The sequence below is a fragment of the Phocoena phocoena genome, chromosome 8 (assembly GCF_963924675.1).
Source record: "Phocoena phocoena chromosome 8, mPhoPho1.1, whole genome shotgun sequence".
In the NCBI taxonomy this organism is placed as follows: domain Eukaryota; kingdom Metazoa; phylum Chordata; class Mammalia; order Artiodactyla; family Phocoenidae; genus Phocoena; species Phocoena phocoena.
In genome coordinates, this window is record NC_089226.1 from 94106978 (window position 1) to 94123430 (window position 16453).

The 16453-nt window shown below is 41.1% G+C and overlaps 1 protein-coding gene across 1 annotated transcript in view; it reads left to right on the top strand.

Annotated features, from left to right (window-relative positions):
* The window catches only part of HSD17B12 (hydroxysteroid 17-beta dehydrogenase 12), a 161368-nt gene extending 145177 nt beyond the window's left edge, over positions 1–16191 (top strand). The window contains exons 8-11 of the mRNA XM_065882706.1: positions 617–698; positions 2339–2404; positions 15678–15827; positions 16087–16191. Of these exons, the coding sequence (XP_065738778.1) occupies positions 617–698; positions 2339–2404; positions 15678–15827; positions 16087–16191 (403 nt within the window). The remainder of the gene's footprint in view (positions 1–616; positions 699–2338; positions 2405–15677; positions 15828–16086) is intronic.
* The last annotated feature ends 262 nt before the right edge of the window (positions 16192–16453 follow it).

A 16453-nucleotide genomic window follows, 5' to 3' on the forward strand; every position in this document is an offset into this window, starting at 1 on the left:
CAAAAGAATACGGTTTGATGAACTATAGAGTCGCATGATTTTAGAGTCAGCTCTACATTTAGTGCCTGCGAGCAGGACATAACCATTCATTCGTGTAATACCTGTTACCTGCTCAGGACCGTGCAGAGTATTCTGAGGAAAAGTGTAAGATAAGGGCTCTGCGGTCTAGAAGCGTATGGTTTTTTTGAGGGAGAAGAATGTTTATACTCATAGAATGATTAAATATGACAGCAGGATAGTATGTGGTGATATGCCAAATTAAAGGCATACAAGGAGTATGAGAGTGTATTTTAAGAGTAAGAATTCTTGGTGCTATGGCCAGAGAAGACCTCAGAGAATAGAAATCAGCTGGAGGAGACTGAAGATCTAATCTGGTCATGCCCCTGATTACTAAGACTGAGAAATGAGCTAATTGCAAAGAAGAGCTATTTTTATTTGATTGAGTTATGCCTCTTTCACTGACCAAGCATGTCACGTGCTGATGAAAGGCAAGGAGAGATGTGTGTTAGAAAAACAGCCAGGATATTCTGTTTCAAATAATTAGATATCTAGATCTGTAATTTATAAACAATTGTATATATGATTTCATTCTGTTTACTTGCATCTTCCTTTTTAGATCTAAAGGGGCAATTCTGAACATCTCCTCTGCCAGTGGCATGTACCCAGTTCCACTGTTGACCTTGTACTCTGCAACTAAGGTGAACAATTTTTTAGTAAATTGTGTCAGAATAAGAATAACGAATACTTTTCAGTCTGAGAAATGGGCATGGAACTTTCTTGAAGTTCTAGCCTTAGCAGTTTTCAAATGGACGGAGAAGAAAAGGAAAATAACCAAAACTAGTTTCAGAGGAGCCAGAGCTGGAGATACACTAACTGGTATCAACTTTACAAATGAGGCACCAAGATCTCAGATCTGCAGATGCTTTTTTTCTCCCTGTAGTTTACTGGTTTTAAAATTGGTATTTGTACTTCCCAACAAGGAGCTGGTCTGGGCCAGTTAGCTCAGCTGATCAGAACATAACATAAATGAGTCTAAGAATGGGGATTTGATTCATGAATGACTCAGCATACAGCTTAAGTGCCATGTCCACAGAGCTTAGAAGGATCGCAGCTAGTCAGCACATAGATACATAGTATGCACAAGATAGATGGGGGAGTGTGAGTTTTTGCCACATTCTTCAAAGTTCACAGATATTTATTGCCACTTCTGAAGTGAGACAAGAATTTTCCAGACCTCTCTGTAAGATGCCATAATTTTATACCACATCACCATTCACCTCTTCACGTTACTACTAGGACAGTAATTTAGAATGCATTTTGTACTGCCTGCAGGTCAACAGCATCATTTTCAAATATGTTGTTGAAGCATAGGATACATCTCTGAAATAAAAATGACCATTGGGATGCTGAAATTAAACAAGCTTTTAGGGGAAAATGAACAAAATAAAATGCACAATAAGAACTTGCAATATGACAGGAAAGGAAAAGAGCAAAACGCCTGCCCTCTTTTTCACTTTGTCCCCTGGAAAAACTTAAAGTGACTACACACTGTATTTTGAAAAAGCCTGGCTCCGCCCCCCCCAACCCCCAGCCCTGCAATCTGCTTGCTTTCTATAGATCTGAAACATGCAGTAGGCATGTTTAAAATGAACACCATGTTTCTTGAAGCGACTGGTGAACTTCAGCTTCTTCTTGCCTGTTGTGTTCCACGGACACAAGACTGTCACAAATTAGGACCGTAGTAGAGTCATCATTGATACTTTGCATTTCAAGCCTGAGGTTGAGTCCACCTTTGTAAAAAATGGCACATTATATTTTACAAATAGATTTAAAGTTGTTCTATTGGAAGAAAGTGGGCTGTCACGTTCACCTCTACACTTCTTGGATCTTGCCATCCCAAAGGACCAAGAGGACGCTTGTTCTTTTCTTCTCTTTACTGACAACAAAATCCCCATAGAACAGACTTGAGCAGAATTCATACTGTGTTTCTGTTTGAATGGCAAGTGGGGAGGAGGAATGCATCCTTTGTTATATAATAAGACGTTCCTTCTCGGAAAGTCATTTTCTGAAAAAAGAAAAGATAAGAGCCTTTTCCAGTTAAATCAGAATTTGATCTGGATATTATATTTGGTAAGAAAACACTTAATCTAGTGGCAGATAAAGAAAACTTGAGGTTTTGAAGGGTTTTTTTTTAAGGTCTCTTCTGCATTTGAAATGAAAAGAATGATTAGAAACTATAGTGTTAAATGGTTAGTTGATTATTTTTGTTTCCATGGCTACAGATCAGGCAGATTGATGTAATATGTGTGTTTGTGTTCTCACTCCCACCCCCTCCCAGGCTTTTGTAGATTTCTTCTCTAGATGCCTCCATGAAGAATATAAGAGCAAGGGCATCTTTGTGCAGGTGAGTGGAGTTTGTTTCAGTTAAGTATCCCTGTTTTTGTGTGGTTTCCACAGCAACTGTTGCTGTCTTGGCAACGAAAGAAAATCACATTCCTAAGTAAGTGAATGTGACGTTAGCGCACCATTAAAGACATGGTTTCTTTTCCTTTATGCACTTAAGTCTAGATTTTAAACAATTTACTAGAATTTTTAAGTGGTAATACCTAAAGTAGAACTATGCAGCATAAACAGTTGGTGCATAATAATTGTAAGTTCTTATGATCTTATTTTGAGAGAATTAGACTGTCAGTATCTCTCAGCTGCCAGGTATGCAAGGAGTGCCATGACTATTCCAAAGCCTCTGTATAATAATCACAAGAGAGGAGAGAGCTGAATAAAACAGTTTCACTAGCACGAGGGTGACTGCATACAACAGGATGATATAGGTGTGGTAGTGATCTTTTACTTTTTTTTAGTTGTGGTAAAATATACATCACCGAAAACACCATTTAAATCACTTTTAAGTATGCAGTTCAGTGGCATTAAGTACATTGACATTGTTGTGCACCCATTACTACCTTACATCTCCAGGACTTTTTTCATCCTCCAAAACTGAAACTCTGTATTCATTAAACAATGACTTTCCATTTCCCCTCCCCCCAGCCCCTGACAACCACATTCTACTTTCTGTCTCTGAATTTGACCACACTAGGTACTTCATGTGAGTGGAATCCTACAGTATTTGTCTTTTTGTGACTGGCTTATTTCACTTAGCATAATGTCTTCAAGCTTCATGCATGTTACAGGATGTGTCAGAATTTCCTTCATAATTCCGTTGCGTGTATATACCACATTGTGTTTATGCATTCATCTGTCGATGGACATTTGGGAGGCTTTTTGAGACCCTGCTTTCAGTTCTTTTGGATATGTACCCAGAAATGGAATTGCTGGATCATATGATAATTCTTTTTGTCTGTTTTGAAGAATCGCCTTACTGTTTTCCATAGTAGCTGCCCTATTTTACGTTCCTACCAGCAATGCGTAAGGGTTCCAATTTCTTCACATCCTCAGCAATACTCGTTATTTTCTTTTTGTTTGTGTTTTATAGTAGCCATCTTTATGAGTGTGAAGTGGTATCACATTGTGGTTTTGATTTGGATTTGCATATCCTCAGTGATTAGTGAGGTTGAGCATCTTTTCAAGTGTTTACTGGCCATTTGGCTATCTTCTTTGGAGAAATGTCTATTGAAGTTCTTTGCCCATTTTTCATTGGGTTGCTTGCTTTTTATTTTTGAATTGTAGGAGTTCTTGATATAGTCTAGATATTAACCCTTTATTAGGTATATGATTTGCAAATATTTTCTCCCTCTCCGTGGGTTACCTTTTCACTCTATGGATAGTGTCCTTTGATGCTCAAAAGTTTTAAATTTTGATGTAGTCCAATTTATCTATCTTTTGTTTTTGTTGCCTGTGCTTTTGGTGTCATATCCCAGAAATCATTGCCAAATCAAATGCCATGAGGCTTTTCCCCTGTTTTTAAAAAAATTTTATTGAAGTATAGTTGATTGTCCCCCCATGTTTTCTTTCAAGAGTTTTATAGTTTTAGCTCTTACATTTAGGCCTTTGATCCATTTTGACTTAATTTTTATAGAGACCTTTGATTTTATTATGTAGCTAACAGATACAATGCTGTGAAACTACAGTACAAAATACAAGAGGAAGCAAATGTAGAGATTTTTATGGGTGTCAGTCTCCAATCAGCTGTTGCTCAACACAAAGAAATAATGGTTCACAGTATTTCCATGATTAGGCACATTTTTAACGATGTCTTGGGAGAGGTTGCAGTTCTTACCCCTTTCCTGCTGCTGTCCACGACCTGCCCCCACCTCTTCACACATCCAGTGTTCATTATGGCTTTTAATCCTGTGAGCCTAGTATTTTCCTTTTTGCACCCTGAAGCCTCAAATGATCAATCATCATAATAATAGGTAATATTTGAGGGGATACTTTTCAGGAACAATGCTGAGCACTTCATATGTATCCATGTGTTTCATTGCATCTCATAATGATCTTATAAGATGGTGTTGATCATCATCATCTTTAAATTTATGCAAGTTGGGGTTCAGAGAGGTTAAGCCACTTGCTCATGTTGAACTGGACTCAAGTCCAGGTCTGTTTGGCACCAAAGCCTTTGTTCTTAACCACTGGGCTACTTGTTCCAGGCCTTCAGGACAGCACTGAAGACTCATTGGATCCCTCTGCTTAGGCAGCCACGAACCAGAAGGTGTTGGGCTGTTGTTTAGTTCCACTTCCTCCCTTATATCTTTAGGGTAAATGTTTCCTCGTCTTCCAGGGTCCGTTTAGAGCCTGCTTCCCCTCAATCCTTACCTGAGGTCTCCCCCAAGGGATCCTTCGATGTCATAGCCCTTTGGTGTCATTCCGATTTGCAGCTCCACATAAATATAGGGTACCCTGGGGAGGACAGGGTTTTCGAGAATCTTGAATTTTATACGGAGCTACCATACGCTCCCTTTTCCCGCTTCCTTGACACCAGTCACTTTAATGCTAATAGTTTGAACCTGCTACGTAGCATGTATTACATTTTGGTAACAGGAAATCAGTAAAGCACTCGGGAGGTCAGGCATCGTGTGCCACACAATGTGGTGCCATTTTCTCATTCTGATGAATCTATTATATTCACACTATTAACTTAACCATTTTTAAACACTACTGAGAGCAAGCAGGAATCTTAAAGGTCCATTGGTGGGTGACCCAGAGTCAGTGTGACCAGAAGCTGCAAGTGTTTCAGTGACAAAGGGAGTCTTAGGCCTTGTGAGTATAGATGATCAATTTCTCAAATTCTGTGAACAGACAAGACCGTTTGGTCTCGCACTTTCAGGTCTGGTTTCCCTCAAAGCTCTTTTCTGCATGTGGTCTGCCTATTGATCTGCTGTGACTAACAGCTACTACAAAAGCACATTAGCATTTGTTTCCTGAAATATTTTACTTTGACAAATTTTTATTTTTTCCTAATAATGAATTAACAAATGATGTAATTTCATTGATCATTCTCTTCCTTCATAGGAATTCATTCATGGTTTAAACTTAGAATGAATTTGGTGAAAAAACAAAAACTGAAATGTTTGTGAGGAAAAATACAGTTGTTATTTCTGTGTGAACACATCAAACTCTGAAGTAGAAGAGAATCTCATATTAATTCTGACCAAAGGGATTAAAGAAAAAAAATCTGGTCTAAATGAAGCTCAGTTAAAAAATTACTGGTTTCTCTGGTGGTATGTTGTGTCTGCACGTTTTTTTGGACTAGGAGTATTTATCAGCTAGTTTTCCCTTCCACTCCATCCCACATACTGTTTCCTGGGTGATCTTATTAAAAACAAGTCAGATGACGTTGCTTTCCTTCAGTGTCCTCCAGTGGCCACCCGTCATGTTGAGGATTGAATTCAGACCCCACGAGGCCATTGCCTCTTGCCATTCCATCACGCCACCCTGCGTTCCGAGCAGAGCGGACACTGTAGTGTCCAGTGCATGCTCTGCCCTCTGCGGTACCCCTGACTGGCTCCTCTGCTGGCACGCCTTTGCCCCCACTCCTCTGCAAGTCTCCACTCCACATCTCCTCCCTGTCCCATTCGCACCAGAGCCTGCAGCCCCTGCCCGTCTTTCAGGGCTTCAGCCTCATTTCACCTGCCCTGGGAAACCTTATCTTGGCCGCTGGGCACTTGTGGTTACACCTTCCCTTCTGCTCCCTTATTCCTTATTATATACCTCTGCCTGATACTCTCTGGCCCAGGACTTCCCCCACTCTAGTGTATTCTTGAGAACAGACTTTTTATCATGTTTGTCTCTGTGTTGCTAATGGCACGTGTAATGCGGGGCACACCAGAAACCTGCCATTTGCTGGCATCACAGAGGACCCTGGCTACGAATGGCCATGCTTGGTGGTACACAGTCCTCTGTTTTTAAGGCCTTTTGAGCTTCTTCTGTGGCTCCCATATGCCTCTGGTCTTGAATTTTCAAACTCTCTATCTAGAGGGTTTCCAAGCTAATGCTATGATGCCAAAATTCAGTTTCTTCTAATCTTTGGAAGGCAAGTGCTCTTTTTAGGTCTACCTCCATGTGAAGATACAACAGATTGCTCTTGGGAGAGGAAGAGAGTATGGTTTTCAAATCCCAGCTGGTTTTTTTTTTTTTTTTTTTTTTTTTTTTGCGGTACACGGGCCTCTCACTGTTGTGGCCTCTCCCGTTGCGGAGCACAGGCCCCGGACGCGCAGGCTCAGCGGCCATGGCTCACGGGCCCCGCCGCTCCGCGGCACGTGGTATCCCCCCGGACCGGGGCACGAACCCGTGTCCCCTGCATCGGCAGGCGGACGCTCAACCACTGCGCCACCAGGGAAGCCCTCCCAGCTCGTTTTATATTAATTCCTTGTTAATATTTTTTTCTTTGCTTTTTTTCTCTCCCCATCTTTCCCTCAACTTCTTTCCTGTAATTTTGTAAGAGCATTTAAAATTTTCTTCATGAATTCAGATTTGCTAATATATAAGCATTTCCTGGAAACACAAATAAATAGTAGTAACAACATGTGATATAAACGTCCTAGAGGTGAATTTTGACTCTGTTGATGTTTGAATAGAGGATAAGAAGTACATTCTTGTAAATCTCATGGAAGGTATGCTCTGTTGGTGAGAATGATCTGTTCTCATTCTTACCCTGTAACTAAAACCCAATCAAAATTATGCCTCTTTCAAAGGGCCAAATCCAAAGAGCTCTGACTGGCTAGTTGGTGGGCCCCAGTACCGGGCTCTGTCTCTTAATACTAAGCAAGTAAGAAATAGCTGAAACTAAGATGACATCCTAAAACTATACTGCTTGAACTCTTATTCTGTAAAACTTTCACAGGCCGCCTTGTTTTTTTTTAAACTTTTTATTTGGAAATAATTTCAAATCTATAGAAAGCTTGTAAAAATAAGAATAGTAGAAAGTACACCCCAATACTCTTTACGCAGATTCACTTATTGTTAACATTTTACTCCATTTGTTTTATCATTGGGAAGTGAGTTGCATATATCATGTTTCTTTACCTCCAAATCCTTTGGTGTGTATTTCCAAAGAATAAGGATATCCTTATAAATAATCACAATATAGTTACCAACTTTAGAATTAACATTGATGTAGTATTTTCATCTAACCTACCATCTGTATTCTAATTTCTGACCTCAGAGTATTCTTTTTTTTTTTTTTTGGCCACACTGCACGGGTTGTGGGATCTCAGTTCCCTGACCAGGGATTGAACCCGGGCCACAGCAGTGAAAACCCAGAATCCTAACCACTAGCCCACCAGGGAACTCCCCCCTCATAGTATTCTTTATAGCATTTTTTACCCTCCTGTAAAGAATTCAGTCTAGGACCAGGTATTATATAGTTCTCCTGTCTCTTTAGTTTCCTTTAATCTGGAATACATCCATAGCCTTTCTTTGTCTTTTATGACATTAACATTTTTGAAGAGGACAGTACTCCTCTGCTCTTTTTTTTTTTTTGCGGTACGCGGGCCCCTCACTGCTGTGGTCTCTCCCGTTGCGGAGCACAGGCTCCGGATGCACAGGCCCAGTGGCCATGGCTCACGGGCCCAGCTGCTCCGCGGCACGTGGGATCCTCCCAGACCGGGGCACGAACCCGTGTCCCCTGCATCGGCAGGCGGACTCTCAACCACTGCGCCACCAGGGAAGCCCTCCTCTGCTATTTTTAATCACACATTTCTCACTTGGGGTTTCTCTGATGCTTCCTCATGGTTAGATTCAGGTTATGCTTCCCTGGCCAAAATGACATATGTGACATTGTGTCCTTCTCAGGGCATCACATCCAGAGACACATGATATCCATCTGCCCCTTATTGCTGATGTTGATTTCGACCCTTCAGTCAAGGGGTTACCCAGTTTCTCTGCTGTAGCATTACTGTTTTTTTCCCTTGCACTAATAAGCAGTCTGTGGGGAGACACTTTGAAAACCATGCAGATGTCCTGCCCCCTCTCACAGTTTCCCCTAGATTTAGCATCCAGCAATGAATGACTCTTCACAAACCTGCCTTATGAAGAGCTTTTTGATGGTAAAGAATTCATGAAGCCCTGGATATTTACCCATTTCAGAGTAAGAAGTCTTAGCTCCCTCAGTCCAGGCTGTGGTTGTATTTAGACCACATTGATTACTGGTGTGCTTAGAGGCGGTGAGGAAAGGATGCTGAGCCTAGAGTCAGCAGACCAAGGTTTCAGTTCTGGTATCACCTCTCAGTGGTCTAACCTGCAGAAAGCTGCTTCATTACCTTGAGACTCAGCCTCCCCCTCTAGCACGTGGAGACACATGATAATGCATGTATAAATAAACACATTGGAAACTCTGAAACGTAAGCACGAAGTAAGGAAAGAAACTTGCATTTATTGACTATCTACAGTATGCCCCTTGTCTTCACCTATTTTGTTATCTCATTTAAGATAGGTGTTAACCTAGTCCCATTTTACAGACAGAAAGCCAAGAATCAATAGGAATCATGTAACTTGCCTAAGGTCAGTGAGTGCCTGCCACTGGCCAGCTCTTCAGCCAGGCAGGGAGGAAGCAAGTGAGTAAGACACGGTTCTGACCTCAAGGCACCCGCAGAGAGAGCCAGATATTTAAACACATTACAACGACAAGGGATAGTGAGTCCAAAACCAGAGGTGTATATTTTGTTCCATGTTTCTTCAGTCAAGAAATACTGAGCGGGAACTACTAGGGAGGTGGGGATGCAATAACAAAAAGACAGACGAAGTCCCTGCTGTGGCAGAGTTTATTATTTAGTGGGAAGGAGACAGACAATAGCAAGCAAACGAACACGTGAATGTGATTATTTTACACAGTGATCCGCTCTGTGAAGGACCTAAAGGAGGCTGCTGTGTTGGGTAATGTGGGGAGGTATGGGGAATTTAACCATCTGGATTGACCGTGAGGGTTTGAATAACGCCATGATCTGTGCTCTTTCTGCCGTGCCCTCCTGCTTCTCCCCGGGGTGTTACTCTGCACCATAGTTTCTTCCTTGGAGCTGCGAAGCCAGGTCTCTGGAAATGCTGTCAACAAGGAGATCATTTGCTAACTGAAACCATCGCATGAGGTTTAGTTTGCCTGACCTTTTACCAGAGGAAAGGTGAGGACACAGGTGGAGACCCCCCCCACCCCCACCCAGACCCAGAGAAGGCGGGTGTAGGTTTCAGCCGGTCTGGCCTGAAAACGAAGGGGGCTTCTCACTCTTAGCACAAAGATTACAAAAGAATATTTACCATAATGGAGAAATTCTTTGGGCCCCATTCTCTTAAAGTCCTATCTTCCAGTGCTTTGTTGCTTTTTGGTGATGAGAGTTGGTGGTTTTGCTAATTCGGTTAAAAATGTAGATTTTAGTCAGAATAAATTTAGAAAACAAATCGGACAAATTGAGATGAGGGAGCAAACAAAATTCCAGTTTATTTTGTTAATGAAAGAAGATATTCCTCGTTTGTATTTTGTTAAAACATTTTATCGCTTAGAGTAATCATACAGATCTACTGGGCTTCAAAGAGCTAGAAAGCTAAACACAGAAAAATTCACATCGGGACTGAAAACATAAGTCCTCATCCATCTTTCTTGTTAATTGCCAAGGACAATAAAAGAAGGTAATGGCGTGTGTCTTTCGTGCAAATGGAGTCTAAATACAGAGAACTATAAAGCAACAGAAAGATTCTCACAGGAAATATTCATATCTAGTCAACTGCACCAACTTTGAGAAATGGCTGAAGAATAGTAAAATTAGTCCTGTTGGGATCATTGGACCCAGACCACTTCCAACTAGGTGAATCCTCATTTTTGTCAGTGATAATGGCTTTTTTCCTTGGCCTTTTACAGCAGTGTTATACCACAGGAACTAAAAACCTAAGATGTCCTTTAGTCCTTCAGACCACATTAAATCTGTATCCAGAAAGGACTCAGATATCCAGCTGGTTACCACAGTCATTTTCTATAGAAAATGGTGTTCTTACCCCTCTTACAGGATATAAAAACTCAGCCAAGTTTTTTCTTTCTAAATTCATTCTGAAAATTATAAATATTAGAAAACTTAGAAAAGAATTCTAATACATACCAGAGTTTAAATCTCACACTCTTTAACTGACAATTTTCTTTTCAATCCTCATAGTAATAGAATAGGGAAGATGCTATATCCCCCAAGGAAGAAAATAAAGCTCGGTAGTTTGCTCACGATCTCGTGACTAGTAAGTGGTCAAGTGGAATCTGAATCCAAGTCTGTGATTTCAAAGCCGAAGTTTTCTCCCCCCACCCCCCGTATCCAGCTTATTCTGTCTCTTACACCGCAAATTCAGTCCGTCAGGGAATCTCACCGACTTTAGTTGACCCTTTAAACACATCCACTGTCTGACCACTTCTCATGACTGCCACCGTGATCTCTTGCCCTGGACCTTTTGCAGCATCTTCCTATGTGGCCTCCCTACTCCCACCCCTGCTTATAGCCCTCCCCCCCCACCCCAGTCTGTGGTCTCTTTAAAGCATAATCCAGGTCATCTTACTCCTCTGCTGAAAATTCTCCTGTGGCTTTTCATCTCTTTCAGAGTAAAACCAAGAGTTCTTGTGACCCACCGTGTTCTGACTGCAGATGTTCCACATTAGCGTGTGCCCCCCCCCCACACACCCCACTATTTCTCTGGCCTCCTTGCAGTCCTCAAACCCTCTGAGCACGCTCACACCTCAGGCCCTTTGTACTTGCTCTTCTTTCAGTCTAAGGCTCTTTATCCAGGTATCTTTTTGGCTTGCTCTCTCCCTTCATTGAGATCTTTGCTTATATGTGACCACATCACATACATGTCACCGTTATCCCAGAGGCCTTTCTTATCACCTGCAGGAACAGCCTCCATCACCTCTACCCTTTACTCAGGTTTATTTTTCTTCTTCCTTTTTATCATCACCTGCCAATATTGTAGACATTCTTTTAACCATTTGTTTGTAGGCTGTGTGCACCAGCCCCCCTCTCCCCCCACTAAAATGTAAGCTCAGTAAGATCAGGGACTTTGTCCTTGTCCATAACTGTATTCCGAGTGCCTAAAACAGTGTTCTAGTAGGCTCTCAGGAAAGACTTGTTAAATACATGATGTTTTGTGAGCTAACACTGTTTTCCCTTTTGTCCTTTGAATGTTAACATACGAATTCCACATATTTGGAGGCAGGTCATTTGTAAGATTACCTGCCAGCCAGTGTTGATCAAGGATTTTTTTTGTGTAGAGCACAACATTTTAACTCCTTCATTTTGGGCTTAGGTGCCAAGGTTTATACCTAATGTTACTGTGGGGCCTTTGCTCATTGCCATGTTATCAGGGATCTCTGTTCCATCAGAATAATTCCTTTTTCCTAACATTTTCTAGTAAGGCCAAGGGTTTCTACCAATGAGATAATCAAGGGCCCTTTTGTGGAAGTGCTCATCTTGTGGTCTGCAAGTGAAATAATACAAACTCCAAAACTAGGCTCTATGCGCACACAGTTATTCAGATCCTGAAATGGAGGATGAATATACAGACTGAAGGAGAAAAGATTCCCCGAAATGCTTCATAGGAGCCTCAGCCTCTGCCTTAAGAATATGTGCTGACTTCACTGGTGAACTTAGTGCTCATAAAAGGCAGATTATACCCCGTCTTGAGAATTCCATGTTGTGTAAATAGACTGGAGCCTGGCGTTCTCTGGACCCATGTTTCCCAAAGCATGGGTGTGAGTTGTCCTGGTCATTTTTAAATTTGAGAAGGCATATTTAGTACACAGATGACAACATGAAAGATGTGCTACTACATGAAGTTAGAAGGTTCAGTGTTTGATTCTTGAATATCTGCCATGCAGCCCTGGGCATCCATCTTTCTCTTGTTCTGTGACATTAAGTTGTAATAACCTTCTTGTTCCTGAATCGAGGCCCCCTAAACTGTTCCCTAAAGACCAGATACCTCAGCAAGCTACTCAGTGGGTGAGAAAAAAAGATACCAAGTTTGTTTCCAGGGATCTTTTCAATAGGCTGAGCAAGGACAAAAAAGCTTTGCTTTATGGGCTGGTTAATTATTTTCAGTTTGGGATTCTAAGTGCAAAGAACAGGGCACTTGCCTGCATGGGCAGCTGTCAAGGTTCACGCTGTTTCCGAGCTGGCAATATTTATAATGGCAAATTGTTGAGCATAAGAAACTTTTAAAAATTTGTTCTGCCCAAAATACTCCCTACGAAGGTATGGGTATCTTCTTGACCTGTTCACTGTAATGTTTCCCTGCGTAGACCGGAAAAGTGGATTAATTATCATTTATTGGGTTTTTGTTTAACTGTTTAAGGATGTACCTAGATGACATTTTGACATATAAGATAAAGATATTTCTTTAAAAAAAAAAGATATTTCTTTACTTTTACGTAACTTGAAATTCTCCTTTTAAAATTCTGAGTAACTAAGACCTGTAAGTTTGCCTTTGTTTAGATAGATAACCTTGCTTAAGCTCTAGAATATCTAAAACTGTGGTTTAAACTCTCATGCTACATTGTCAGCTTCCTCCTGTCATTAATTTTCTGGGCAGCAGCAGTAGAAAGGGACCCCAGTACTATATTCAGTGCTGTCCATAATGAAGTGTTCTGTTGCTAATTCATTCAGTAGATCTTAGCACTCCTACTACATGCTAGGCAATGGCAGTGGCTAAGCATTGGCAATGTAATGGTGAATAGGACTGTGTCGTCACAGAGCTTATGCTCTAGAAATCGATACTGTCGGTGATTGGATTTCGTTTTCTGTACTTAAGTTTAGCCTTCCTTCTGCCACTGCTTCACACATTTCCACTGTTTGAACCGTGCTGGCTGAACTACTGCAGTTCCATGAGAACATCCTGCTCTGTCTCCTTTTCTTTGCCCCTGCTGTTCCCATTACAAAATGTTCTTCCCTTATGTGTTACCTGGCAAATTCCTCCACATTATTAAGACTTAGCTCAAAAGTTATTTCATCTCTGAATCCTTTCCATCCTCTGCTAGGCCATGTTAGCTGCTTTGATTTTAAACCATTGTAGAAATAAATACCCTTTCCAGAATAGAATGTACATGCGTCTGTTGTCCCCACCTCAAGAGCCAGGACCTTCTCTAGACTAGCTGGATGGTTTAGCCGAATGATGAGTTTGTTAACTTGTGGCACCATCAAGTGGTTCAGCCAAGCAGTGCGACTTCATTCTTCTGCAAAATCAGAACAGTCTGATTTATGCCACATAGAAAAGGAGGGGGGATTAGAATACCTAATTATATAATTGGAAGGTATAATGAGTGGACCACCTTTATGTTGAGAAGCTCAATACTGTACAGTACTCTTGGCAGGCTTGTGATCAATATATGGGAAGGTTTTTGTTTTTGTTTTAATCTTTATTTTTTTTTGTAGCCAGGAAACCTGGGTCATAGAAGTGCGATGGGGTTTGCTTATGGCCCTTCACTGTTGGAGTCAGAGTATATGCAAACACTCTCTTTGCTTTGTTTGCTGCTCAGCTTGAACAAACTTTTCTTTCCCTACCCATTGGCAGAGCCTCATGAGCTCTGCATTTCATGTTGTGTGTTAGTCTGGAATCTCTCTTTGGTTGGTGCTCTCATATACTGGATCCTTGCAGCAACGTGGGTTTAAAAATAAAGACCTGCTTGACCAAAAAAAAAAAAAAATTACTTTTTAAGTGAGGAATAAGTGTAGAGTAATAATTCCAATACACAAATTCTCAAAAACCAGAAGTCACGTAATCAAAGTTGGCCCAGGTATTGAAGTACTTTGGGGAAGTTACTTTACTTAGTGTGGGTTTGTGGCTGCAGGGACTAAGAAGGAGAAAGTTGGAGAGTAACAGTGGTTAGGCCCTTGGGTTCATGGTTCTAACAGGTGGGCCGAAGTTTCAGCTCACCTGTTAAGGAGGGTGACTCATACTTGGGAATGGGAAAAATATAAAATAAAACAAAAGAGATATGGGAACTCCCCAGCTCTTGGCAGGAAGAAAATCTATAGTTTGGAGTACATCTCAATTTTATTTCTGCCTTTAGTAATGAAGTTTTTGATTTTGACCACCATGTGTTGAAACAGATCCTCTTCCTTAATAGAAGTTTCATTGTAATTTATACCCTTTCCTTTCATACATGTCAGATAAACAGAATACATTCACTCCTTGGTGTACAACCATGCCCAAGTAATTTCAAACTACAGAAGGAACCGCTTGTGTCATGACTCAGGAGTCGTTGTAATAGGGTTTCCTTGCATTCTGTGTTGAAGCATATCCAAAATATAGCAAGCATAAGAAATAACGAAACAGCTCCCCTAACCTAAAAGGTAATGTCCAGCTTTGTCATCCCACACCACTTCTGTGAAGTGTCTGTTAGTTACCCAAGCTGTTTCCATACTGTTATCCTGTCTCCCCCCAACAGAGAAAAAAGAAAAAAAAAAAGAGTGGTAGTCCTATGTTATCAATAGCAAAGTTTATAAAACTCAGAAGCAGAATGGTAAGAAATTAGGGAAGAAAAGTGGTAGCCCAAAGCTGAGAACATGAAATGTTTATTTTAGAGGGACCAAAACTGATAGAACAAGCTTAATAACCATAAAGTATGGAGGAAATTATTATTATCTCTTTAGGGGCATAAAATGTCAAAAATCTCCTATGTGGTGGTTCTGTAACTATTGTTTAGTCAGAGTAGAAAGCACCCGGCCCCAAATCTCTGCTCTCTAGATTTGTTTAATGCCTTCTTTTTAAAGACTCAAAAAGTATGTTTCTGCTTATCTTTAATACTTTCTGTAGTCTCAAACTCTGTTGTATTGACAGATTGTATTTGTTTGCGGTATGCGGGCCTCTCACTGTTGTGGCCTCTCCCGTTGCGGAGCACAGGCTCCGGATGCGCAGGCCCAGCAGCCATGGCTCACGGGCCTAGCCGCTCCGTGGCATGTGGGATCTTCCCGGACCGGGGCACGAACCCATGTCCCCTGCATCGGCAGGCAGACTCTGAACAACTGCGCCACCAGGGAAGCCCGACAGATTGTTTTTATACAACTTGTTTTATGCTATCATTTGTTCTATCAAGGTAGGTTTTAGATAGCTGCTTCTCTTTTCTTCTCTTTCTCTAAAGATACAAACTTTAGTTTTTTTCAGAATGTTTCTGCCACTAAGAGCAATCAAGCATCAGTGTGAATTGAGTTTGTGGCCTTCCTAATCAGTGGCGTGTTTTTTTTGGGGGGGGTATGTTGCCATTCTAGAGTGTCCTGCCCTACTTTGTAGCTACGAAGCTGGCTAAAATTCGAAAGCCAACTTTGGATAAGCCCTCTTCAGAGACGTTTGTGAAGTCTGCCATTAAAACCGTCGGCGTGCAATCCCGAACCAACGGATACCTGATCCATTCTCTTATGGTATGTAGATTTTTAAGTTCCAAATCAGTACTTTGGTTTGGGGTTTTCTTTCCCATCGAGTCACAAAATAGTATGTGGTATATTAGCATATATACATTGTCTAGACTTACTAGCAAGGCATCTGTTTTCAACTGTACACCCAAGAACTCTAAAATCTACCTATAAATAAAACAACAATATAGTAAAACATAAGATCATATGTTTCAAATGAGTTCAGATTGTAAGCCTTAATTGCATATCTCCCCATTTCTTTCCCTAGGCCTCAGTAATCTCAAGCCTGCCTTCCTGGTTGTATTTTAAATTGACCATGAATTTAGGCAACTCCACCCGGGCTCGCTATCTGAAGAAAATTAAGAAGAACTAAGCATTGGTAACTGTGTTGAGTGACTTGACCAGATGTTCCAGCTAGGCATGTTTGCTGCAAGGCGCCCACTATCTCCAGATCTTCAGTTGTCATGTTAATTAACAGTTACTGATAAAGCTAAATGTCATAATTGAGAGGAAAGCAGAGTTGCTTTCAGGAGTTCCTGACATATATTCTGGATGCTACCAGGAGTTATTTTGAAATGTAACATAAATGCCTCTATCAAATAGATACAGAACTAACATTAGCAAGAACTGCTTAC